This window comes from Suncus etruscus, chromosome 8 (assembly GCF_024139225.1).
Source record: "Suncus etruscus isolate mSunEtr1 chromosome 8, mSunEtr1.pri.cur, whole genome shotgun sequence".
Taxonomy (NCBI): domain Eukaryota; kingdom Metazoa; phylum Chordata; class Mammalia; order Eulipotyphla; family Soricidae; genus Suncus; species Suncus etruscus.
Genome location: NC_064855.1, coordinates 14,684,908 through 14,710,658, shown reverse-complemented (window position 1 = coordinate 14,710,658; position 25,751 = coordinate 14,684,908). Strand labels below are relative to the sequence as shown.

The 25,751-nt window shown below is 52.4% G+C and overlaps 2 protein-coding genes, 1 non-coding gene and 1 pseudogene across 4 annotated transcripts in view; 1 reads left to right on the top strand and 3 right to left on the bottom strand.

Annotated features, from left to right (window-relative positions):
- Positions 1–7,710, top strand: part of CBL (Cbl proto-oncogene) — a 73,606-nt gene extending 65,896 nt beyond the window's left edge. The window contains exons 13-16 of the mRNA XM_049778003.1: positions 1,945–2,085; positions 2,771–2,871; positions 5,611–5,790; positions 7,238–7,710. Of these exons, the coding sequence (XP_049633960.1) occupies positions 1,945–2,085; positions 2,771–2,871; positions 5,611–5,790; positions 7,238–7,527 (712 nt within the window). The 3' untranslated portion in view covers positions 7,528–7,710. The remainder of the gene's footprint in view (positions 1–1,944; positions 2,086–2,770; positions 2,872–5,610; positions 5,791–7,237) is intronic.
- Positions 7,711–12,262: 4,552 nt separating this feature from the next.
- LOC126015806 (plasma membrane calcium-transporting ATPase 1-like) lies at positions 12,263–15,387 on the bottom strand (annotated as a pseudogene).
- Positions 13,770–13,879, bottom strand: LOC126017121 (U6 spliceosomal RNA). Its single transcript, XR_007498791.1, has one exon. It is a non-coding gene; the product is annotated as a U6 spliceosomal RNA (small nuclear RNA).
- A 1,663-nt stretch (positions 15,388–17,050) lies between the features above and the next one.
- Positions 17,051–24,770, bottom strand: MCAM (melanoma cell adhesion molecule). 2 transcript variants are annotated; one of them, XM_049777919.1, is made up of 16 exons: positions 24,672–24,770; positions 23,172–23,296; positions 22,887–23,094; positions 22,731–22,801; positions 22,552–22,639; positions 20,265–20,444; positions 20,045–20,166; positions 19,802–19,964; positions 19,603–19,721; positions 19,207–19,348; positions 18,991–19,112; positions 18,764–18,905; positions 18,606–18,677; positions 18,378–18,528; positions 18,076–18,196; positions 17,051–17,712 (listed from the first exon to the last, which is right to left on the bottom strand). In XM_049777919.1, exons 1-16 carry the CDS (start codon positions 24,733–24,735, stop codon positions 17,683–17,685), a joined length of 1,920 nt encoding a protein of 639 aa, XP_049633876.1. In that variant the 5' UTR covers positions 24,736–24,770; the 3' UTR covers positions 17,051–17,682. The 2 variants fall into 2 exon arrangements, with proteins under 2 accessions (XP_049633876.1, XP_049633877.1); XM_049777920.1 differs by lacking the exon at positions 18,076–18,196.
- Between the last annotated feature and the right edge of the window lie 981 nt (positions 24,771–25,751).

The following is a 25,751-nucleotide window of genomic DNA, read 5'->3' as shown; positions in this document are numbered from 1 at the left end:
GGGGGTCATTAGTTATTTTGCTTTGTTGGATTTTGGGTCGCACCTGGTGGTACACGGTGTTACTCCTTATGGGGCTTAGAAAACCATATGGTGTACTGGGACCAGCCCCAGCTTGGCTGCATGCAGTCTAAGTGTCCACTGTACTTTCTCTCCACACCCCAGATAGGGTTCTTTTTATCTTTGTTTCATTATCTTTGTTTCATTGGCGGGTGGTGAAACCACTTGTGTTACACAGCATTGGTGTGAGTTGTGTTTGGACAAAACAGCAGGCTCTTAATACCTGAAGCTGGAGTCAGAAGATCTGGCTCAACAGCAAGGTATTTCATACCTCCTTAACTTGCTATTCAGTCCTAGATGGGAGAAAGCTACCCTGTTGCAGAGGAGAGCTTGGGGAGAGAAATATGGTCCTCCCTAAGGAGCCCAGTGTGGTGCATCTGCAACACAGTAGCTGCCCCTTTGGCCAGTGGAAATGGAAAAATTGCATTAATGTGTCTGGACATTACCTCTCTGGGCTCAGAGAAGCAATGGTGCCCCCAGTGGAACCTCTCTGGCTTTGCTGTATCCCATTGTGTTATGTTGAAGTCATTCTCTGGTTTTCTTTCCTTTTCTCTCTCTTTTTTTTTTTTTTTTTGGTTTTGGTTTTGGTTTTTGGTTTTTGGGCCACACCCGGCGGTGCTCAGGGGTTACTCCTGGCTGTGTGCTCAGAAATAGCTCCTGGGGGCCGGGAAGGTGGCGCTAGAGATAAGGTGTCTGCCTTGTAAGCGCTACCAAGGAACGGACCGCGGTTCGATCCCCCGGCGTCCCATATGGTCCCCCCAAGCCAGGGGCGATTTCTGAGCACATAGCCAGGAGTAACCCCTGAGCGTCAAACGGGTGTGGCCCAAAAACCAAAAAAAAAAAAAAAGAAATAGCTCCTGGTAGGCACGGGGGACCATATGGGACGCTGGGATTTGAACCAATCACCTTAGCTCCTGGATCAGCTGCTTGCAAGGCAAACGCCGCCGTGCTATCTCTCTGGGCCCACCCTCTTCTTTTTTAATTTTCTAGTTTTCTTTAATTTTTAAAGTTTTTGTATGGGGGGGTTGAGAGTGACAGCACAATAAGTAGGGCACTTGCATTTATGGTAGTCCAAGAGACACTATAGAAGTTAAGGAACTGGGGCTGGAGAGATAGCATGGAGGTAGTGTGTTTGCCTTGCATGTAGAAGGATGGTGGTTCGAATCCCAGCATCCCATATGATTCCCCAAGCCTGCTAGGGGCGATTTTTGAGTGTAGAGCCAGGAGTAACCCCTGAGCACTGCCGGGTGTGACCCAAAAACCGAAAAAAAAAAAAAAAAAAGAGGGCCCGGAGACATAGCACAGCGGTGTTTGCCTTGCAAGCAGCCGATCCAGGACCAAAGGTGTTTGGTTCGAATCCCGGTGTCCCATATGGTCCCCCGTGCCTGCCAGGAGCTATTTCTGAGCAGACAGCCAGGAGTAACCCCTGAGCACTGCCGGGTGTGGCCCAAAAACCAAAAAAAAAAAAAAAAAAAAAAAAGAAGTAGTAGTAGTTAAGGAACTTACCTTGAATGTGGCCAGTCCTAGTTCTATCCCCAGCACCACTTGTGGTCCCCTGATCATGGCTGGTATGTGGGCCTAGGTCAGTTCCTGGCTCATGTTCCTCAGCAAGTAAAGGAGTGTCTCCCCCAAACACTGAGCTGGAAGTAGCCTCTAAACATCAAGCAGCTGTGACCCCTAAATATAAAAATCTTTTTTCTTGAGGCCAGAGTGATACTACAATGGGTAGGGTACTTTATTTGCACACAGAAGACCTAGGTTCAGTTCCTGGCATATATATGGTCCCCTCAGGATTACTGGGAATAATTCCTGAATGCAGTCAGGAGTTGTCTCTGAGCATTTCTAGGGGTGACTTCCTGTTTTAAAAATTTTTTAAATCTCTTACAGACCTCTTCCTGTACCAAAGTTGCTGCCTGGGGAGCAGTGTGCAAGTGAGGAGGACACAGCGTACATGACTCCTTCCTCGAGGCCTGTGGGCCTTCCAAAGCCAGAGCTGAAGCGGTCTCTGGAGGCAGCCCAGAGCTCCCGGTAGGGTCTATCTCTGCTTTGCCAGAATTCAGGAATTCAGCAGCCCCTACTCATCTGCTGGCCCACTGAAATTACAGCCTACAGATGTTTTGGACCCAGAGCATGTAACCCTCAATAGTTCTATTTAGGTGTCTCAGCATCACAATAATCTTAAAAATTCCTACTGGAGCTGGAGAGATAGTACAGTGGGGCAGGGCATTGGCCTTGTATGTAGCCAATCTTTTTTTAATTTTTTTTTTTGTGGTTTTTGGGTCACACCCAGCAGTGCTCAGGGGTTATTCCTAGCTCCAGACTCAGAAAATTGCTCCTGGCAGGCACGGAGGACCATATGGGACTCTGGGATTCGAACCGATGACCTCCTGCATGAAAGGCAAACGCCTTACCTCCATGCTATCTCTCTGGCCCCGTATGTAGCCAATCTTGATTGAATCCCCAACACCACAAGGAGTGATCCTTGAGTGCAGAGTCAGGAGCATCACTGGGTGTGGGCCGGAAACCAGACAACAGAAACAAAAAACAACCAGTGCTTCCTAAGAGTTAGTCTTAGGACATTTATGACGCTGGAACATGTGTTATCTTGATAGAACTGTGGTGTGGCTATGAAAAGATGAATGCTAATTGGTTTGCAGATACCAGTGTGATTTCTGAAGCTGATATTGTTTTTTTTTTTTTCCTCCTGTTTCAGTTCGGGAGATTGTGATGAGCAGGTGGAAAGCTGCACGTATGAAGCCATGTATAATATTCAGTCTCAGGCGGTGCCCGCTGCCCCTGAGAGCAGCGCCTTGGGTAAGGAACCATTTTACTGCTATCAGAACCTGTGTATGCTTAGAAACAAGTCTGGAGGGTTTGATAGTATAGCTTCATCTGAGAAGAAAATTATTTATTTATTTATTTATTTATTTATTTATTTATTTATTTTGGTTTTTTTTTGGGCCACACCCTGTGACGCTCAGGGGTTACTCCTGGCTATGCGCTCAGAAGTTGCTCCTGGCTTCTTGGGGGACCATATGGGACGCCGGGGGGGATCGAACCGAGGTCCGTCCTAGGCTAGCGCAGGCAAGGCAGGCACCTTACCTCCAGCGCCACCGCCCGGCCCCAGAAGAAAATTATTTAAAAGAAGTTTTTTTCCCAAGAAATATTTTTTTTTTTTTTTTTTTTTTTTTTTTGGTTTTTGGGCCACACCCGGTAACGCTCAGGGGTTACTCCTGGCTATGCGCTCAGAAGTCGCTCCTGGCTTGGGGGACCATATGGGACGCCGGGGGATCGAACCGCGGTCCGTCTCCTTAGGCTAGCGCAGGTAAGGCAGGCACCTTACCTCCAGCGCCACCGCCCGGCCCCCAAGAAATATTTTTGACCCATTGATAGTAAAGCTTTTTTTTTGGGGGGGTGGGGGGAGCACACCTGTTGATACTCAGGGGCCACTCCTGGCTGTGCACTCAGAAATTGCTACTGGCTTTGGGGACCATATGGGATGCCAGGGGATCAAACCGTGGTCTGTCCTAGGCTAGCATGTGCAAGCAGACACTTTAGCGCTTATGCTACTGCTCCAGCCCCTAAAGCTCTTTTTTTAATTTCCTCTTTACACAGCTAGTTTTCTTTAATCCTTTCTACCCTTCCAGAGCCTATAGAAATTGTTATTATATGGTCTCAACCGACACTGCTGGCTGCTGCTATCATTTCCATTGCTTTCTTATTGGGGGGGGGGGGTCTGGGGAGCCACACCCGTTTGACCCTCAGGGGTTACTCCTGGCTATGTGCTCAGAAATCGCTCCTGGCTTGGGGGACCACATGGATGTCGAGGAATCGAACCACGGTTCGTCCTAGGCTAGTGCTTGCAAGGCGAACAAGTTCGACACAAAGAACCAAAATTTTATTTATTTATTTATTTATTTATTTATTTATTTATTTAGGGTTATTTTGGGGGGGGGGGTCACACCCGGCGTTACTCAGGGGTTACTCCTGGCTGTCTGCTCAGAAATAGCTCCTGGCAGGCACGGGGGACCATATGGGACACCGGGATCGAACCAACCACCTTTGGTCCTGCATCGGCTGCTTGCGAGGCAAACACCGCTGTGCTATCTCTCCGGGCCCAAAGAACCAAAATTTTAAACTGTGAGAGTCAGAGAGCCACACCACGCAGTGACCTGTCAAAACAGAGAAACACTCACACAAAAGCATCTAATTTTAACAATAATATATTAAACACATATTGCATTTTGCCATTTTGAGTGAGGGTCAAAATCCTGCAGTGATGGTGAAAGTGTGCTGCGTCCTCCACACTAAGAACTAATGGCCAGATGTGATCCAACATGAACCAGCAGGATCCCCCTGCTCATTGGCCCATGCAGTTGTTTCCAAGAGATGAGAGACGGGATGACGCAGCCTGGGGCGGGCCTGGGGGCGGGACTACGCGCTCAGAGATCTCTCCTCAGAGTTCCCTCCTTAGAAGCAGCAGAACAAAATCCAAACATGGCAAAGAGCCACGGTATACAAAATAATGATAAGAGACAAAGAGCCGCATTCATTTTGGCTGGGAGCCGCATGCGGCTCGAGAGCCTCGCTGCGTGTTCGCCACCCCTGCTCTAGTGCCATCACTCCAGCCCCATTTCCATTGCTTTTTAGCATTGGTGAAATTTTTGTGTGTGTGGGTAGGGAGTACCCCATTCCCATACTAACTAACTCTCTTACCGGAGTGAAAGTTCAAGAAGGCAGCACATGTAGAGCTGTTTGTTGGCCGATTTTCCAGGTGAAGTGCAATAGAAGTGTTGTACAAAGGTCAGGAGTGGCCAGTGTGGTGAGTGTAGGCCATGCCCTGACTTCTGCCCCGGCACCCCTGGCCTCAAACTTGCCCAGCACTGACTGGTGTGGCTCTCGTTGCCACCCCTGAATGTTGTCCATGAGGCATGGACACCCAGCAAGGCTTGACTACCCCACAAGAGTTTATTTCATTTTACTACATTTTTACTTGTTGTGTTTACTTTCCATTCATACATAAAATACAACCAGGGTATTCCTTCAGTAATATTTTATTACATTAGTAAAAATGGTAGTAGTATATTAATATGCCACGGAATTAGACATATAAATAATATATATATTTTTTGGAGGGGGTTTGGGTCACATCCGGTGATGCTTAGGGATTACTCCTGGCTATACTCTCAGAAATCGCTCCTGGCTTGGGGACCATATGGGACGCCTGGAATAGTACCTAGGTCTGTCCTGAATCAGCCATGTACCAGGCAAACACTCTACCACTGTGCTAGTGTGCTGGCCCCAATATATTTTTAATGTTGAATACATGCTACGAAGTGGCACTGGAATCGTGGGCAGCTATGGCAGTGTACCTTGGCAAGGGCCAGTTAATTATATTCACCAGAGCTGTTCGGTGAGGAGCTATGTGTTGCTTTCTTGTCTGCCCATGGCATACACAGGGCTCAGTCCCGCCATTGTCGGGTTCAGTGTGTGTGTGAGCATGGTGGGCTGGAGGTTGGACTGTATCAGAGTCCTGGCAAATCTTCTTTGCAGGAGATGGGCCACTGGCTTCAGCGCAGGCCGGTATAGGCCCTGAGGAATCCGAAAATGAGGATGATGGCTACGATGTGCCCAAGCCACCTGTGCCCGCAGTGCTGGCACGCCGCACTCTCTCAGACATTTCCAACGCCAGCTCCTCCTTCAGCTGGCTGTCTCTGGACGGCGATTCTGCACGTGAGTTTCTACGTTTGTATACACCCCCAATTCTCTGGGGTTTTTTTTGTTTGTTTGTTTTGGTCACACCTGCTGTGCTCAGGGGTTACTCCTGGCTCTGCACGTAGAAATCGCTCCTGGCAAGGTCAGGGACCATATGAGATGCCGGGAATCGAATCTGGGTTCGTCGGGGTTTGTTGTATGCATGCAAGGCAAATGCCCTATCACTGTACTATTGCTTCGGGCCCCCCCCCCCACCCATTCTCTGGCCAGGACTTTTTTTGTGTGTGTTTCGTGCCTGGCAGTACTCAAGGGGTTACACCTCACTCTGGTTCAGAAATCACTCCTGGCAGGCTCAGGGGACCATATGGGATGCCAGGGATAGAACCCAGATCAAACCTGTGTTGACCCCATGCAAGCCACATGCCCTACCCACTGTGCTCTCTCTCCAGCCTCCTCCTGCCAGAATTTAAGGGGATACAGGAGACTGCTTGGTGGAGGAAGGCAGGAGGGGTGCAGTAAAGAGATTATGGAAGTGAGAAGAAAAGTGGGCCTAAGTCTCAAGGGAGGAAGTTGAACTGCATCCAGGCGCTGTTGGATTTTTCCCAACTTAGAAATCGGGGTTCATTAAGTTGTGGCACTGTGGGCCGTTTCCCATGTCTCCTCCCACCTCCCCCCGACTCAGGCCATGTCCCAGTGGCACAGCAAACGCTCATACACCAGTTGAGCTGGCAGCCAGCCTGCTGTGGGCGCCTGCTGCACCTGTGGCTTCTGGAAGGGCAGCCGCTGAGGCGCTGTCCCTCGGAAGCTAAAGTCAGCCTGGGGACAGCTGGTGAAAGAGATACCCGGCCCCCAGCTGCCCCGGCAGGCATAGTCCCCACCCACCCAGCCTCAAGTAACATTCTCATGGCAACAAAGCCTCGTCTGTCTGCTCACTGGTTAGAGGAGAAGTCGTCTACCATCTTTTCTGGCCGCTTTACATGACAGAAGGTCATCCAGGGGCTGAGGTGATATAGTACAGCGGGAGGGTATTTGCCTTGCATGCGGCCAACCTGGGTTCAATCCCCAGCATCCTATAAGGTTTCCCGGGCACCATTATGAGTGTAGTCCTGAGCGTAGAGCCAAGTGTAACCGTTGAGCACCACTGGATGTGCTGGCCCCTCCAAAAAAAAAAAAAAAGCAAAAAACAACAGAAGAAAGTCCTCTCCCAGCAGTGATGTGCATGAAGAGCTGCTGAGTGCACCAGGATAAGTCACAGTTGGTGCCCTCAGCCGCTGTGGTCATTTCAGCCGGTCACTGAAGACCAGGTGTCAGCACACATAGAAGGTTACCTCAGCTGGGAGTAGGAGGCATGGCATACTGGTTCCCAGAGACCTGCCCCTGTAAAGTCCACCTGGTGACTTGGAGTCTGGGTTTCCCATCAACTTCTCTCCTATGTTGGCCATCTTTTCTTTCCTATTTCCTTTAGACTTCACCGAGGGTTCCCAAGTTCCAGAGCGGCCCCCTAAACCATTCCCACGGAGAATCAACTCTGAACGGAAAGCAGGGAGCTGTCAGCAAGGTGCTACTGCCGCCGCCGCTGCCGCCACCACCACCTCACTGCAGCTTTCCAGGGAGATTGAGAGCCTCATGAGTCAGGGTTATTCCTACCAGGACATTCAGAAAGCCTTGGTCATTGCCCACAACAACATTGAGATGGCCAAAAACATCCTGCGGGAGTTCGTTTCCATTTCCTCTCCTGCGCATGTGGCCACCTAGCACCATGCCTCGGTGTAGCTTTAGCGGACCCTGTGCTGAACGCTCTCTCTTTCTCTCAGTCGCACCTCACGGGGCAGAGGCTCCTCTGGAGATGGCGTAGTGAGGTCACGGCCCGTCTGCGGGGTACTGTGGTTCCAGGGTGTCAAGGCAGTGGGATGAAATGGAGCAGCTAGTGTGTTTGCTGAACTTCACTTGTGTGGGAAGCACCCCCCACTCAGTGTGGGTTTGTATTAAATACTAGCTTGCCTGGGGAACCGTCTGGAAGCAGTGGGAGAGGTTTTGTGCTCTAGCTCCTAATTGAATACTTAAGAATTTCCTGGGATAAAGAAGTGCCGTGTGCTTGTATGTGTGTCTGATTGTGCATGTCCTGTGGTTCTGAAATTGTCCCACTGTCTGTGTTGGTCCTGGGCAGGGAATTGGCACAAGAGGTCTCAGGAGGAATCTTTCAATGACTTCGTCTCCTGTGGCATCACACCCACCCTGGCACGTCCCTCTTAGCCCACTACTCCCCTCTGCCTGGCTTCTTGTGTGTGTGTGTGTGTGTTTTTTTTTTTTTTTCAGAAGCCCTTCCCGCCCCCTCGCCCCTGTATCTTCCCCCTCCTCCTCCTTACAACTCTCTAACCGGGGTCTTGCCAGGACCAGCCTTACTGAAGCTGAGTGCCTTCTCGGCTGTTCTTTCTTGTGTGGAGTGTAGGTTTTGATAGAGATGTGGGGAAAGTACTGTTGCTCTGTTGCCCTGTTTGACACTAGCAGCTAACACTGGTTACTCCAAAGCACTGTTTTGTAGGGTATTGAATCTGCTCAGAGAAGAAATTTTGATTCTACTAAGGACATGCCTGATTTGCAATAGAAGCTTCAGTACATTCCAGCTGTCCACATGTCCACAGAGCTGCAGGAGGCAGCTGCCATGGACCCAAGCCACAGCTAAGAAAAGTCAGGGCCTATTTGGGTTTCTAGCGCAGCTCTCTGGCTTGTCTGCTTGAAGCTTTTTGAAGAAGTGTCATTCATTTATATATAATATATATATATATATAAATTTTTTTTTGCTTCCACAAAAATCGCATAAATAGACAGGAAGGTGTCAAGGTTGGCTCTTTCTTCCCAGTGAAGGAATTTTTCTGTTTGTTTATATGTTTCCCTTTAAATCAGAGCCAGCTAGTTGCAGAAATGATTCTTTGTCCTTGAGGCAGTGGGTTGCCCCATTTTACTGATATTGCCCCTTTACTACATGGCTGTCGCCACCTCACAGCCTCATACTATATCCCTCAGAGGCAAGTGTCCTGGATCTCAGTGGGTTTTGAAAATTCGGAGCTGGGCTGAGGAGGGCCAGTGCTTGGGCACTGGCCCTACAGAAAGGGCTCAGCATCCAGAGTGGGCCACCAGGCCACCTTGGGCTCAGCTCATCCTATCCTGTTTTACTGACTTCCCTGTGGCCAACCTGCTGTGAGCAACTTCTTATCTAAGAGCCTCAGCTGTGAATGCTCTTTCGAGCCAGACCGATCTCTTCTAGCCTGGCAGTGCTGGGTTGAACTGTTCTCTATGATCAAACTCCTGTATATTCCAGATCGGTCATCCTGTGCTTCCATCCCCTTGCTCCTTCTGATCTGGTGGTTCAGGACCTGTTTTCTGTCCTTGTCCTGTGGGTTCTTGATCTACGTTGGGGAGCCCCTGAACTGTGGTGGTGCCCAGGGAGCTGGAAACCATAAACTAGCACCCTCTCCTAGAAGTCAAAGCTATTCTGATATTGCAGGCATTAAGTTTGGTTTTATTTCAGTGTGGAGGCTCAAAAGAACTGGGGGAAAGCCATACTGGTCCCACACTGGTCTTTCTTGGCTTCACTCAGGAGGCTTGAGGCCACTTCTGTAGCCTCCCTGTGCCACTATGACCAGGCCCACAGGGGCCCAGTTCCTCTTCGGCCTCAGACTTTGGGGGCAGTTCCATGTGCGTTCATTCACTTGACTGTGTAGGTGATGGCATTCAGGCCTCTGGGTATGCTGAGCTCACCAGAAACCCCAGCAGTTGCCATGACTTTGTGTTTTGACGAGATTTCAAAATTTTTTTGTTTTGTTTTGTTTTTGAGTGACATCCAGCAGTGCTCTGCACTCTGCACTCAGAGTTCACTTCTAGCAGGCTCAGGGGACCTTATGGGTTGCCAGGGATGAAACTTGGATTGGCCACATGCCAGGCAAGTGCCCTACCCACTGTCCTGTCTTTCTCGCCCCTCCAATTTTTTTGTTTCATTGTTTTTGTTTTGTTTTCCTTATCCCTGGCGGTGCTCAAGAATTACTCCTGGCTCTGCACTCAGGAGTCACTCCTGAAGGTACTCGGGACCATAAGGGATGCCGGAGATCGAACGTAGGTTGGCCATCAGCAAGGAAAGTACCCTGCCCATCCTACTATAGCTCTGGGCCCCTTCCTCCCTCCCTCCCTTCCTCCCTTCCTTTCTTTATCTCCCTCCCTCCCTTTTTTCCTTTCTTCCTTCCTTCCTTCCTTCCTTCCTTCCTTCCTTCCTTCCTTCCTTCCTTCCTTCCTTCCTTCCTTCCTTCCTTCCTTCTTCCCTCCCTCCCTCCCTCCCTCCCTCCCTCCCTCCCTCCCTCCCTCCCTCCCTCCCTTCCTTCCTTCTTTGTATTTTGGGTCACACCCGATGCACTCAGGGGTTACTCCTTGTTCTGCGTTCAGAAATCACTCCTGGAGGGATGCATGGAGGAGGTGGACAGGGACAGGACCATATGGATGCCAGGATTCGAACCACCATCCGTCCTGGATCGGCTGCATGCAAGGCCAATGCCCTACCGCTGTACTATCTCTCCGGTGCATATTTTATTTCTTAAATTTTCCTCTGAAGCACTAATAATCTTTCTTCCTTCACTTTAATGGTGATTTTTAATTATTTAACTTAGCTCTGAATTTTACTCAGATCACTCTTTGCTCAGCTCTCAATAGGTTATCTTATTTGAGGAGAGTCATCTCTTTCACTTCTCGTTACACAGATGAGGTAGAGTCCCTTGGCTGTCTGCTTCACTTCCTGAGAGGCTTACCAGTTCACCATCCTGCCTCGCCAACTTCCTTTCAGTGAAATCTAAGTCCCAGAGTGGAGACGCTGCCCTTCCAACATCCCTGTTAATAGTATCTGAGAAGGAAAAATACCTCAGGGGTATCCATCACTGCTCCTTGTACCCTCTTCTTACCTGTCTCACTGGCCTTTTTATTCTTTATAAATAGTCACCATTCAAGAACCAGGATTGGCCTCGCACTGTTAGAATTATTCTTTGAAGCATTAAAAGTATTTGAGAGCTGGATAATAGCACAATGGATAGGGTGCTTGCCTTGCACAGGGAAGACACAGGTTCAATCCCTGTCACCACATATAAACCCTAAATTCTGCCAGCTGTGAATCCTAAGCACTGTCTGGTGTGACTCAAGTGACTCAAACCTATTGCCCCCACCACCACCACCAATGATAAAGTATTTGGGGAAAGGAGATGGTTGTTTCTATAAAGGATTTATTTTCCTATAGAGAAGCAGAATGTATGATCTAGACAGAAAATTCAACATGAGATTTCATACATTTGCTTGCAAAGTAAGGACAAGCTCTCAGTTCCCTTTAAGATGCCAGAAACAAGCTTTGTGTGGGGCACAGAGTGGGGTCACTGTGGGTTTCTCCCTTGAAGCATGACCCTCAGAGGGATTCACCCTCCTGCCCATGGAGCAGTGGGTGTGTCAGGGGGCACGACTGTGTTGGTGGGGGCCTTGTGTTGATGCTCATTATGTGCCAGGGTGCATGGCCTGCCATCATGTGGTGGCTCATGGATCTGTGGCTGTCCTGAGCTTGCAGATGTTGGTGTTTGGCTCTCAGGTAGCTTTTCCTGGGAGATAGTATGTTTATTGTTCACAGCGCTGGTAGGTATAAAGGCTTTTCCTTAGCGAGTTGTTCTAGTTAAAACCATTTGAGGCCGGAGAGATAGCAAGGAGGTAGGGCGTTTGCCTTACATGCAGAAGGACGGTGGTTCTGATCCCGGCATCCCATGTGGTCCTCCGAGCCTGCCAGGAGCGATTTCTGAGTGTAGAGCCAGGAATAACTCCTGAGTGCTGCCGGATGTGATCCCCCCCCTCCCAAATTGTAAGTCCCCAGACCTTTTTTTTTGTGTGTGTGTGGGGGAGTTATTTGGGTCACACCCCATGGCACTCGGGGGTTACTCCTGGCTCTTCACTCAGAAATCGCTCCTGGCAGGCACGGGGGACCATATGGGATGCCAGGAATCAAACTGAGATCCATCCTGGGTTGGCCACATGCAAGGCAAATACTCTGCCGCTGTGCTATCCCTCCGGCCTCAGCCTCTTGAACCTTGATGTATTCTATAGCCTTATTGTCTGGGGCATTTATTTCCTGTCTCTGCAATACCCCACCACTTTTGTTTTCCAGGGAACCTGTTTGGTGAACTGAGGGGTGGCTGGCCAAAAATCTGCTGTGTTGGATTACTGGATTCTACTCTACTCAGTACTCATACTCCACCCTAGGGTGTGATCTGGTGATTGGATTACTGGGCCCTTCCCTACTTAGTATTCCTTTTTCACTTTAGGGTGTGGTCTGGTTCTTGCTAGTAAAAGCCCAGGTTTCAGGAAAGCAGTGCATTCATTCTTCAGTCTTCCTCCACTAAACTGCTTCCTGTCTTAGGAGAATAAGGCTCATGTGTTGGGATTCCTGGCTTGAGTGTTGGAAGTCCTGAACCCGTTTTCCCCCCTTTCACTGTGTGGATTATTTCCTGCGTCGATGTTTGCTTCCAGACCCAGATTCTTTGAGGAGTTTTAAATGACTTAGTTGGAATGGTTGAAATAAGCTGGCCCCAGAGTAACGTTCCCATTCCCAGGAATATTGACCAGAGCCACTGTTTTATTGAGAATTCTGAACTTCTGAAAGGTTTTTTCCACTAAATTACATAATTGTTATATGTCACAAAGTTCCTAGCACAATAGTGCAGAAGATGGCATTATTAAAGATTCCCTTAAAGACATGTTTTTCACCATGAATTTTCCCGGCATATTTTTATTTGAAAAGTTGCACAAAAGTATTATAAATGAGCACAAAGGTATTAAAAAACAATGGTGTCATGCTCCGTAGGGGAGCATGCAAAGGAGTGTTTCTTCCACTGTCAAGATCCAAAAACTCTTCTCCAGCAAACAACAGAGTAAAGACTATTGCGAGTTGATAGAATGCATGGCCCAGAACGTTCTTAATCATGGTAAGAGAAATGAGAGGCTTATTGTGGCTGTATGGTTTCTGGAGTAAGAGAGACTCGGTGGGCGGCCTGATGGCCAGCACCAAGGAAGCCAGTGTGTCCATTATGAGGTTCACCCAGAGCTTCTGCAGAGCTTTTAGTGGGAAATCCTGTTTTTTTATTTTTTGCTTGTTTGGTTTGGTTTGGGTTTGGGACCATGAATCCAGGTCCGTCCTGGGTCAGCTGCTTGCAAGGCAATTTCCTACTGCTGTGCTATCGCTCACCTGAGCGGGAAATCTTGAATAAAACAGATACCTGTAAATCACCACCTCCGTGTTGACTGTAAGCTGTAGCTGCAGGAACTTACAGGTATTGTAAAGTTGTCATCTGTGAAGATAATATCAGAGTCTTCTTTGAATGTCAGTTCTCACATCCAGAGCTTCTGCATAGCTTTAGGCAGGAAATCTTTTTTTTTTCTTTTTTTTTTTTGTTTTTGTTTTTGTTTGTTTGGTTTGGTTTGGTTTTGGTTTTGGACCATGAGTCTGAGTCCAACCTGGATCAGCTGCTTGCAAGGCAAATTTCCTACTGCTTGGCCCCTAGGTGGGAAATCTTGAGTAAGACAGATATACCTATGAATCATCACCCCCATGTTGACTGTGAACTGTAACTGCAGGAACTTGCAGATATTATCATATGTTTCTTTCACACAATGATTGTAAAGGATCATCTGTGAAGATAATATTAGAGGCTTCTTTGACCATGTCAGTTCCCGCAATGCCCATCGCAAAGCTAACATCGGCTTTCTTGAGTACCATCTCCAGTGATAGCAACAACTGGTGCTGTTCTGAGACTGTGCTGTTGATTATTCCTTTCACCAGCATGTGTTTGTCTGTCGGAGAGGATCTTGCAAGGACTCGGAGCTTGGGCCAAATCTTGTCTATTCATTCTTGCTCAATCTCTCCTTTCTCATTTAGATTTCTTCTGTTGAAATCTTTCCCTTCCTGGCAAAGGAAATCTTCCCCAGGATGTAAAATGCCACATTTGATAGCAATCTGCGTGCCATCCTTACACAGGGGCCATGCTGATCTTCTCTGTATCGTTCCAATTTTTGGTATATGTGCTGCCAAAGCAAGCACTGCCTTGTAATTTTTGAAGATTCCACCTCCATTTGCCCCAAACTTCTGCCCTTCTTATCACATCCTAGCGCCTGTCAGATCATTAGGTATTTCAGCTCCCAGAGTCACTGGTTCCATACCAATGTAACCCACTTTCAGAGCACTGTACCGGATCTGAGGAGGGCCTGTGGCCAGATCAGTGTTGGTGCTTCTAGTCTAGGCTCCTGAGTAAAGGGAACTGGGACAGAGGTGCCACATGCCTTCATGTCCCAGGGTCGGATAGACAGCACAGGCTGTTCATGTTGGAGGCCTGATGTCCTTTCCTGGCACCACACGCTCCCCTGAGTACTGCTTGGTGTGGCCCCCCAGACAGACAGGACCCAAAGGGGTATGAGTGCCAGTGTGTCTTGATTCCCCAAAGTAGCACAAGTAGGGAAGTTGGGGTGGGAGGTGGGGAGGCTTATGAGCCATCCATGGAAACTGGCCTAGGGCTGGCTCCTGACTGCTAGCGGGCCACCAACTTCCCCACACCACAAGTGCGTCCACCTGTACTCTGTGTCCTGCATTCTCACTTCTGTCCATAGTGGAAGCTCCTTCCCCATGGCCTCGTCACTTCTGCCTCTCCTCATCTGAGCAGAGAACATAGTTTTAACTCTGCAGATATTGCACCACTTTTGCTCAGGCCTGGGGTATGGGGTGCTGTGGGCCCTCACCTGGCACTCCTGCTGGGCTCATGTGCCCAAGTGGCATTTTTCCCCTTCTGACCTACCTCCAACCCTGGGGTGGGTGAGGGTCAACTCTGGTCATCTGGGCACGCCTCTCCACCAGCAGAGACACCCTTTCTCATCCTTGGCTGTTTCCCTTCACTCCTTGGGAGGGAGCCCTATGCCCAGGCCTATGACTTGACTGCTTGGCCGCTGGGATCAGGGCCTGGATCTGCTGTGAGACATGGGGCAGGGCAGGACAGCTGTGAGGAGCCTCCCCCATTTACTGCTGGCCCTGAAAACTTGGGATTTTTAACCTTATATATCTTTTTCCTTCATTCAAAACAAAACAATTTTTAGCATACTGGAGAAAAAAACAAAGCCAAATATTTTGTGCCTTTCTAAGGCAGTACTGTATCCCAGGCTGCATTTTAGGACTTAATATGGAAATACCAGAGCCACTGCTCCTCCACCTTGCGTATCAGGAGCCCCTGATGTCCAGGGGCCCCACTAGATGTGGAGGGACTGGAGAGTGGCCTGCACCGGGGGCCCCCACGCCTCCTGCACACTTGCTGTGACCCAGGGCCATGGGGGTGGGGCAGAAGGCTCCAATTCCAAGTCCTATTCTAGGAGCAAATCATAATGCAGTGTCACTTTGCAGATGTAGAGAAAGTTTAAGATCAGGTGGCAGGCCTTGAAGCTGGTGGAGGTGATACTGGGGGAGAGCTCCTTTAAGATGCTGTAGGTCCGCCTCGCCAGGTCGCTGCTGATCTCTGGGTTCTTGTCCCAGAGCAGGCGGCTCACAGCCTCCAGGACGACATCCATTTCTTCTCTGAGCAGTAAATGCCCCTCCCCAACTTCACAAGGTACCCTAATAAAATTATAGAGGCACTCCTCAGACACTCTCTGGGGGGTTATACAGGAAGTCCAAAGTACCACTGATCTATTTGTTGATGTAGCCTCCTTTTGAAATCAGAACTCACATGGTGAGCACCCCCAGTTCCTAATTGAGATGCTTGCATCAGAGCAGGTTGCCCAGGTTCTGGTGTTGATGGTCAGGGAGGAGGGAGGCTTGTCTTCGGCAGAGGTGGAATGTTTCAGGGTTCCCAGTACCTCTCTCCTGGTCAGCCAGTCCTGCTGTGTTTCAACCATATTGTGAAGGATGGACCGGGGTGGGGTGGGAGAAGAGGCTACCTTTGTCTTTGATGAGACCCACACTCCACTGGACCTCAGGTGGAATTCCTGTCTCTCTCTCTCTCTGCAGACCTGCCCGTTACTTGACTTCAGCATTAAATAGCTTGTGCCCTCAGAGGGGCTCGAGCCCTAACTCAGTGCTCAGCGTGAGAACTATGGTGCATTCCAGGGGGAGGGGGGAGGAAAAGTGGTTCCTTGTGTAAAGAAGTTTTATTGAAATCTTTTCTGTTTTCAGTCCTTCCCCCCCCCCCCCTGCCCGTGAGTAGAGTTGGAAGCTAGAAACCATTTTCTTCCAAGGTGTCCGTATTCAGGGTCTGGATTTTTGGCCTGGGTGGGGCTGGAGAGGACGACACACTGCTTTCTCCAGAGCCAACAGTCCCGATTTGTATATCAGTGTTAAAATTAAAGCAAGAGCTTAGATGAGATTTTTGTGAACTATTTTAAAATAAAAGTGTCATTAATATAAAAAGATTTATATTAGCAGTATTTAATCATCCTCACCCTGTAAAGAAGAAAAACAGAAGGTAAATATTCTTACAGAGAATAGCAGAGCTTTAAGATCCATTGTCATTTGAAGCCCATTTTGTTTTTGCCAATGTATGAATGTTTTAGAGGTCTGTTATACTAATGTTATTTATTAATTTTTTTCATTCCCATATACAGTTAACTAAAGAGCTTTTTCAACCATCCATCTGTTAAAAATATTTTTAAATAAAGTTCTTTTGTTGTAACCAACTGGAATTCTTGCCACTTCTTGCTGAGGTTTATGCATTTGGTGGCTGCCCGGCCCCCATTGACTCCTGCCCACCCTAGTGCCTCTCTGCACCAAGAAAGTGAGGGTCCTAAAGCTTTGTCCTGACTCCACAGGGCCTCAGTTCCTTTCCGTGGGCTCGCCCTAGATGCCATGGGCCCCTAGATGCCATGGGCCCCTAGAGAGGTCTCTGGCAATGTGTTTATGTGGGATGGGACCCTGGTTCCCTAGCACCACCAACAAAGTGAAAAGGGCTGGAGGTTACTCAGGAGACTTGACCATTTTGTTTGCACAAGACCCAGGATCAAACCATGCACTCACCCTGACATCCATCCAGTACTGTCAGATGCAACCCAGAGAGGGAAAAACAGCATTGAGCTGGAGTGTGTTACAGTGGCATTACGCATGGATAACGCAGATTCAAGCCCCATCATCCCATACAGTACTCTGGACCTGCCCAGGAGTGATTTCTGAGTTCAGAGTCAGGAGTCACTCATGAGCCACTCCCAGCCAAAAACCAAAAGAAAAAAAGAGCGTGTAAGATTTCTTGGGACAATAAGCTTTATTTTTCATATATATAAAAATGGGAACAATTTACACACCCGAACACATATATACAAACAGGTACATACAGATGACATACTCCCCAAAGCGCAGCCGCTTTTCATCCCTCAGTACCATTCTGCACTGGGGTCTTTCTCAGGCCAGGCGGGGCCAGCTGGTAGCTATTCAGCGCTGGTGTGGCCACAGCCTTATCCCAGGAAGGACAGCCTGGGCCTCTGTCCCCTCCCCTCTCCCACTACCTGTCAGTTTTAGACATGATCCTATGAGAGGGCAAAGAACCCTGAGTGTCCTCTGAGGAAGCAGTGAGCTCCGGCAGCTTCTGTCTTTATCCCTTCCCCCACGCAAAAGGAGTGTCTCCAGAGGCAAGAGCAGGGCAGCTGTTTGTAGAGCCACGGGGTTTTGTGGCCCAGGCCAGGTGAGTTGAAACTAGTGCCGTTAACATCCCTGCCGTGCCGTGTCTAGCTTCACGAAGGAACCTGAGAAGTGCTGGGCAGGAGCTGGGCCCCTGCTCCAGTATTGGGCTTGTTGGCCATCCTGAGTGCAGGGAGCGGAGTAGAAATGTTTCACGCAGCAAAGGGAAGGACGCATTGATTCCTGGGTCCTCGGTCCGGCTAGTGCCTCAGATCGATGTATTTCTCTCCCTGGAAAGGGCAAAAGGAGCAGTTGGGGAGAACTGAGCCCAGCCCTGGGCTGGGAGTTGCTGATGGCACAAAAGCAGATGATCTAGGAGCAGCAGCCTGGGGGGCAGGGGGGCGAGGGGGAAAGGAGTGGAGAGTAGGGGCCCCCTTTCCGCCCAGGCCCTGGTAGTGGGAGTGTGCTAGCCAGGCCTTTGTGCTTGGCCTTGAAAGCCCCCCTCTCTCCATGGTTCCTCTGTCACCACCTCACCCTGTCTTCCGGTAGCTGTAGTTGAGTCAGGGCTGGGCCATGCTCTATTAAGTGTTCAGGCCTGGTGGCCCCCTGGGGCAGAGCAAGACCCTGGTCCCCCCACCCAAACCACCTCCTACCTGCTGTCCTGGTGCCCTCTGGTCTTGGCCGCCGCCCTGCAGGAGGCCCATCTCTTCGGGGAGCTTATCTGACTTAACTTCAACTACAAATTCACTCTTACGAGGAGGCGGGGGCAGCGTGCTGGGAGGAGGAGGAGGGAGCAAGAGATTGGCAACTGGCCGAGGGGCCACTAGGAAGGACTCTGGGCCAACTGAAGGGCCCTGTAGTACTAGGGCCACTGGGAGCAGGAATCAGGCCAGGGCAGGGGACATTGTGGTCCATGGCAGCGGGCTCGGGGTTGAGTGGGGTGTACCCTGCTTACATCTCCTGTTTGCCCGAGCGCCCACAAGGCAGCCTGCCCTTCTTGTAGCAGTAGTAAAGCGTGGCACCCAGCACGGCCAGCAGTAGCACACACACCGTCACGGCCACGATCACCACACCCTTGCTCTCTGCCGGTGGCCGCAGCTTCTTCTCTGTCCCAAAGACACACAAGTCACGCATGTCCCCTGCCCCTGCTGGGGGTTCCTGTGGGGCCTTGGGCCAGACTCACCTGTGGAGGTGCTGTTTTCTTTGGGATGGGGACCCACAGTGGCAGAGCTGAGACCAGGGGTTGTGTCGGTGGCTGGTGTGAAGTTCAGGGAGTGGGTTAGAAATAGCCCCAGCAGGGCCCAGCCCCAGGTACACCTGGCCCCCAGCACGGGACCTCACCCAACTCCAGGAAGATGATTGTGGAGTTACGGCCCAGGGCGTTGGCAGCCACACACTCTACATTTGTGTCCAGCAGCTCTGGAGTCACGAGCACACTTAGGATGCTCACCACACTCTGGGGACCCTGGTCGGCTTCACTGACCTACAGGGATGAGTTCCGGCTCAGTGGGGAGAGCAGGGGCCAGGTGTCCAACCGGGAAGAGGAAGAGGGGTAGGCAAGCACGCACCGCGCCCTCCACGGTCCAGGAGATGTTGGGCCGGGGGTATCCCCACGCCTCACAGGACAGGTCCAACGTTGTGTTCGCTTTTACCTGCATCCTCTGCTCCTTCCGCACCATCCACGGGGAGCCTGAAGAATGGGGGTACGTGAGCTGCACCCCAGGGCCTACTTTCCCCACATCTCAGCACCTCAGAGCCTGAAATCCCGCCACTCGGCGCCTCACCCGAGATGGTGACATTCACCGTGCTGCTGCCATTGAGGCCCGGGACACTGGGCGCCGAGACCAAGCAGCTGTAGCCACCCGCTGCCTCTCGTTTCAGGTCCTGAAGCTGGAGCACAGGCTCCTCGGCTAGCACCCGGCCTGTCTGGGGGAGACGAGAATGCAGGTCAACCCCTTCCCACCCAGGAGCCACACCAAGGTCCCCGACCCACCTCAATACCTTCTCTTTTTTTGGGGGGGTCACACCCATTGGTGCTCAGGGGTTACTTCTGGCTCTGCGCTCAGAAATCGCTCCTGGCAGACTCGGAACCATATGGGATGTGGGGATTCGAACCACCATCCTTCTGCATGCAAGGCAAATGCTCTACCGCTGTGCTATCTCTCCGGCCCCCACGATACCTTCTCTTGAAGCCACCGAAACTCCAGGGCCAGATTGCTCTGAGCCTCACACTTGAGGCTGAGGCTACCGCCCTCCTGGCTCACAGGAACTGGGGGGCTCACGTGGACATCAGACACGTCTGGGGACAGGGCATGGGGTCAGTCGGGGGTACAGGAGGGACACAACCCCACCCCGAACCACCACAGCCCTGTGCCTCACAGTTGACCAGAAGCTCCTGGGGGTCGCTCTGCAGTGAAATGGTGGTCTCTAGGTCGAGGCCCTGGCACTGATAGATTCCACTGTGGTCCCTCCGCACGGGCTCCAACACCAGGACCCCATTCTCCTCCGTCTGCTGCTCCTCCATCTCTGCTGTGCTGAGGTTCTACAGGGGGACCCAAGGTGAGCCCGAGCCTCTGCATGCACCTGTCCAGGCTAGTCTCCCCTCCTGACCCCTCCCTGTACCTTCCAGTTGATGGTGAAGGGTGGTTGGGGGTTGCCATCTGCCAGACACCGGATCTGCACACGGTCCCCTTCCTTCAGCTGCCCCTCGGGCTCTACTTCCAGCCATACTTTCTCTGCGGGATCTGCAGGGTTCAGTGGGAGTGACTCTCCGCCAGGGGAGGGGGCCAGGAGGGCAGGGCTGCATGGCCACCAGGCACCCCAGTGCTGGGTAGTTACTCACAGAAGACAGGCACTGTGACTTCCTGGGACTCCTTCATGCGATTCCCACTGGGCATGCGGTAGCTGAGCTCGCAGTAGAATCGAGCGTCACGGTCTGCCTTCCCCAGGCGGGCCTTCAGGATGCTCCGCAGCGTGTACAGCCCACTGGACTCCACCACCTGGAAGGACTGGACCTGCACATCTGCAGGGAGGAGGCAGTGGCTCAGCCCAGCTCAGCTCCACCAACATGGGCCAGACCCCTGCAACCCATTGGTTCCATGTTTCAGAGCCGGGGATGGAAGCCAGGAACATGGCCAGTCAAAGCCAGCATGCCTAGATCCTTAAGAGCACAGGAAGTTTGGGACTGGTTGTTTGTTTGGTTGGTTGGTTGTTTGGTGATTAGTTTTTTACTCGGGCCTCACCCCCATGTGGCTCACCCCTCTGCCCGTGCTCCCTTCCCAGGAGTGAACTCCAGGAAGGAATTTTTAGTGTTGGGGCAAGACAGATCTCTACATGGACACTAGTTTCTTAGCCCCAGCACGACTGTTTGGAAAAGAGCCAGGAAGCACCCCTGGCCCTCTTCCCCATATCACCACCCAAACTGTCCGTAGATGTCACCTGTGTATGGAGGAGGAGGAAAATAGCAGGTCTGCAGGAGACCCAGTGGTTCAGTGCAGACCAGAGATAGGGCACAGCAGAGAGCATACGGGGCCCATCCAGGCACCCTGAGCCCCAGAGCACTCTCAGTGCACCCATTTGAGAGAAGCACAAGACAAGAGGCCAGGGGCTGGAGAAATAGCACAGCAGTAGGGTGTTCTCCTTGCACACAGCTGACTTGGGACAGATTCAGGTTCAATTCCCAGAATCCCGTATGGTCCCTCAAACCTGCCAGGAACAATTTCTGAGCGAAGAGCCAGGAGTAACCCCTGAGCGCTGCTGGGTGTGACCCCTCCCCAACAACAACAACAACAAAACCAAAACCAAACAAAAAGACAAGAGGCCAAGGAAACACTCAGGAAAACAGAGCAGGCTCTGCATGCTGGCTGGAGGCCCTTAGTACCACATGGTCCTTCAGGCACCCTATACGGTCCCTTGAGCATCATCAGGAGTGAGCCCTGTGCAAAGTCAGGAGTAATCCCTGAGCACCAGTAGTGTGGACCAAATAATAACCAAAAATTGTTTTTTACAGAATAATTTTGATTTAGGTCATACCTAGCAGAGTTTAGGGAATCATATGGTGCTTAGGGATTAAACCAAGGTTGACCACATGTAAGATACCCTCACCCCTGTGCTACGTTGCCCCAAAATTATAGACCTATATATTCCTTGCTAAATTTACCTGTATGAATAAGTACTGGTTTCCCACAGTCCAAAAGCAGAGCATTCCATTTAGCATAGATTGGTGTGTTCTATATTTTTGGATCTGAGATCACTCAAATGTTTTCCATATAAAGTTAAGGATGATAAGGCCACTACTGCACTTGAGGGCACTTGCCTTGCAGCCTACTCGGGTTCTATCCCCAGTATTCCATATGGTCCCGAGCCCCTCAGGAGTAATTACTGAGTGCAGAACCAGGAGTAAGACCTGAGCATTGCCATGCATGCCCTCCCCCCCCCCCCAAAAAAAAGAACACTATTCACATAGTGGTAGTTTCCTGTAATAGAAACAAACTTGGAATCACACACACTCACTGGACTTTAGGGGTGGGGTCTGAGGCAGGAAGCCTGCTGTCTAGACTTTTTTTTCCGGGGGTTGGGGGTTGCTAGGACCACATCCAGCTGTGCTTAGGGCTTCCTCCTGGTTCTGTTTAGGGATCACTCCTGGGGATGCCCAGGGACCTAAGCAGTGCTGGGGATTCAGACCAGGACTCTCCACATGCAAAGCAAACTTTCCCCTTATATTATCTCTCCAGGTCTCCTCTGAGTCTTTCTGTACTGTTGAAAATGTTCCAGCAGTCCTGGTGGGCTTTTTGTAAAAAGCCAAATAGAGGTCTGAGATTAGAGATTAAGGCACTTGCCTTGCACACAGCAGGAACCCCATATGGTTCCTCAAGCTCTGCCAGGAGTGACCCCTGAGCATGGGGCCAGGCCCTGAGCCCAACCGGGTGTGCCCCCATTAAAAAAAAAAAGAAAGTCAAACAGGAGCCAGAGAGAGGCTTAAAGGGCTACAGCACATTTGCATGTGGGTTCTTGGCTCCACCCTAGCACCGCATGGTCCGTCTCCCCCAAACACCACTGGATGTGGCCCCCAAACCCCTTTTCCCAAAAGAAGTCCAAGAAAACCCTCCAGAGACAGATGCTGGACTCACGGTTCTTCTCCTCCTTCAGGGGGTGACGGTTCTTGTACCAGACGACTTGAGGAATGGGGTACCCGTTTCTGCCCTCACAAGTGGCCACCTAAGGAGGGAGGCTAAGGCTGAGTCCCCTGCCCAGCAGGACTGTCCCAGTTCTGCCTGACCCTCACATCCTTCCCAGCCCCTTTACTGACCTCCTCAGGCTCCTCACTGTTGACAGAAATGCCCAAGTCATTGACTTTGATGCTGGGTTCCTCGGGGGCTTCTGTGGAGAGAAACAAGGTGATGGCACCCCTGCCACGCCCCACTCCGCTGCCCGTCCCCCTCTGCCCACCCTTAAGGGCACTCACTGTATACTCGCAGCTGGATCCGGTGCGCCTGGGAGCGGGGACGTCTGCCCTGACACAGGAACACACGCTCGTCATGGGGTGTGACGTGGCTCAGGGCCAGGGTGGCCCCCTGGTCCTGCAGACTGAGCCGGTGCTGGTACTCGCCGGGCTCGCTCTTGCCCTGGCCCTGGTGTACCCGGAAGATGGGCGTCTGCTTCTCCTTGTAGACCTGAGGGGAAGCGGAGGAGGTGAGGGGCACAGGCGAGGGTTGGGGGACCAGCCTCCCACGGCAGCCCAGTCACTCACGGAGAACCAGTCGGCATGGCTGATATTTCGAGGAGCATGCGAGGGGCCGCATAGCAGCAGGGCCGTGCCACCAACTTCCACCTCCAGCTGCTCTGGCTCCGGCAGTGCCTCCTCTCCGGGCACACCTGGGGGCGAGAGAGGGGCCCTCCACTATGGTCAGTTGACTCTGCCACCAGATCCCTTATCCCTGCAGCTGCTGTCTCGGCATTAGGAACTTATTCACTGGGTCTGCTACTGTTCCAGGCCATTGGACCTCCAGGTCGGCTTGGCAGGCAGGCACGTGCCCCAGAGGAAGCCCCTTTCCTCCCCGCGCCCTCCAGGGCCTCTCCAGTGAGCTCAGCGCATGAGAATGCGGGGCATGTGCCAAGCTGGGGCATACAGACCCCTTTGTGTCCTCATGCAGGGAAGGCTTCACTACTCTACCTTCTGCCCCCCAAACCTCCCCCACACACACCCCCTAAGAACCAGTGGGCCAACCTGAGCCAACAGCTCCATTCCCCTTCTCTGAGCAGGCTCACACCCCTCTACCCCCAAAACCCTTGCTCCTGGGGCCTTGTGAGCACCCAAAGCAAGCAAGGGTCAGGGCAAGGGCCAGTCTGTGAGCAGCAGTGATGTCAGCCGTGCCAGTGGCTGCCCGGCCTGCGGAGTGATGTCACCCTTCTGACTGGCCTCCGGGGTGCCACTGGGGCTAGCCCCAGACCCCAGACAACGGGAGGGGAAGGGTCTTCAGCCCTGATCCCACTGTGCACTCCTGCCTTGGTTTCTCCAAAAACGCAGGGAGAGCGGGTTTTGAGGGAGAAGCTGGGCCAGCAGCTGCCTGTGCCCTGCAGCCCTTTCCCCCTGAAATAAAGTCAGCTGGACAGGCGGCCGCCGGGGGGACCCCAGGGACGCGGCGGGCCGGGCAGGGGGCCAGGAGCTGGCATTGCCTCGCCCTCCCCTTCCGCAGCGGACAGCGGCTGCGACGGGGCAGCGGGCCAAGGACTACAAGTGCCATACAAGGGCAGCGTCGGGCGCTGGAAGCAAGGCCGGAGCTGGAGACGCGGGCGGGACCCCCTTGCCAAGAGGTGGCCAGGTCCAGATGGGGACGCCTCGATTCCTCGTCCCGGACACCTGTGATCGCCTCCCCTGGGCGGCTGGAGTGGGGAAAAGGGGTGCGCCCTAGCCATGCCCACGCCCAGGGGTGCTAGAGCAAGCTTGTGCACCTCCAGGCTGGCTCCGAGCCGGTGGAGGGAGAGCTTCGGGGTTCTGGGGTTCCCCATCTGGGAGAGAAGAAACTGCCTTTCCCAGCAACAGGCTGGGGTGCGCGCCCCAATCCCTGCCGGTCCCCAAGACGCGCGCGCGGGTGCGCCCCTCTCTTCTCCTCTTCTCTCTAGGCGCCTGCTCGCCTCCGGAATCCCAGGGTCCTGGGGTTGCAAAGGGGCTGCAGAGAGGGGTGCAGGGGTCCGACCCTGCAGAGAGGGGTGCAGGGGCCCGGCCCTGATTCGGGATGGAGCCACTCACCCGCGGCGTAGCGGCAGCAGCACAGGGCGAGAAGCAGGGCGCAGGCGAGCCGGGGGTGCCTCATGTTCCCGGTGCGAGCTCCAGAGCCGAGTGAAGGAGCCTCGCGCGTCCCGGGCTGACGTCAGGGGGGCGGGGGAGGGGGCCCCCATCCCCGCCCCGCAGCCCAGGGGGCGGTCCGGGCGCCGGCGAGCCCCGGGTGCAGCGCCCCGCAGGACCCGCGCCCCCCATGCCGGCCGGGCGCGGGGCGTGACAGGTGTCCAGGACTGACATCCAGAATCGGGTTCGAAAGGGGTTGCATGCACCCCCCGAACCCAACCTCCAGGGGACACTCAGCTTTGGGGGTCCCAGAGAGGGGCGCACCCCGCTCCGCCTGCCTGCCCACCCACCCTCCTCCCGTGCGCTCCAGCTCCACTGCGGCGGCCCTGCCGTCTGGCCTGGCTCCAGCATCCATCGCAGGCCTGGCAGGAATCAGGCCTGCCGCGCCCCGGGAGGTACCTGCTCGGAATAGAGGGGTCCGAGCCTGCCAGAGGTCCCCCCCACAACTGCTGCTGCCCATCCGCAGTCTCCCCCAAAGTGGGAAGGGGCGCGCCTCTATCCCAACCTCCCAGCCTCGCTGCCACTACTATGGGGTGTGTTGGGGGCCTTTCTGGTTGTTCGCTTAGATTTTCTTCTCAAGGGGGTGCTGAGTAAATTTTTGTTCTTGAAAAGCATCCCCGCTGGCAGCAGGTCCCAAAAAGTTCGGGCCCTTGGGAATGAATGAAGGCCTGGAGAAATCGCACCCAACCTCTTAACTCTGGAGCCCCAGGCTGGGACTCAGTTTCTTCTGCCCAAAGGAAGACAAGAATGGGGAGAGGTCTAGGGTGGGGAGGGGTCTTTCTTGGACGCCATTCACCCCACACAGTTTCTCCTGTGAGTCCTCCTCAGACTCCCCCAACACCACTGATTGGGACTCAGAAGTTGGGAACTAGAGCAAGAAGCATCAAAATGTGGGGCACCCCCCCACCCGCACAAACTCCCCCGTCTGGCTGTCTGGTGTTCCAGTTTGAATGAATGAGGCTCTGGAATGGTTCCCCCAAGCCT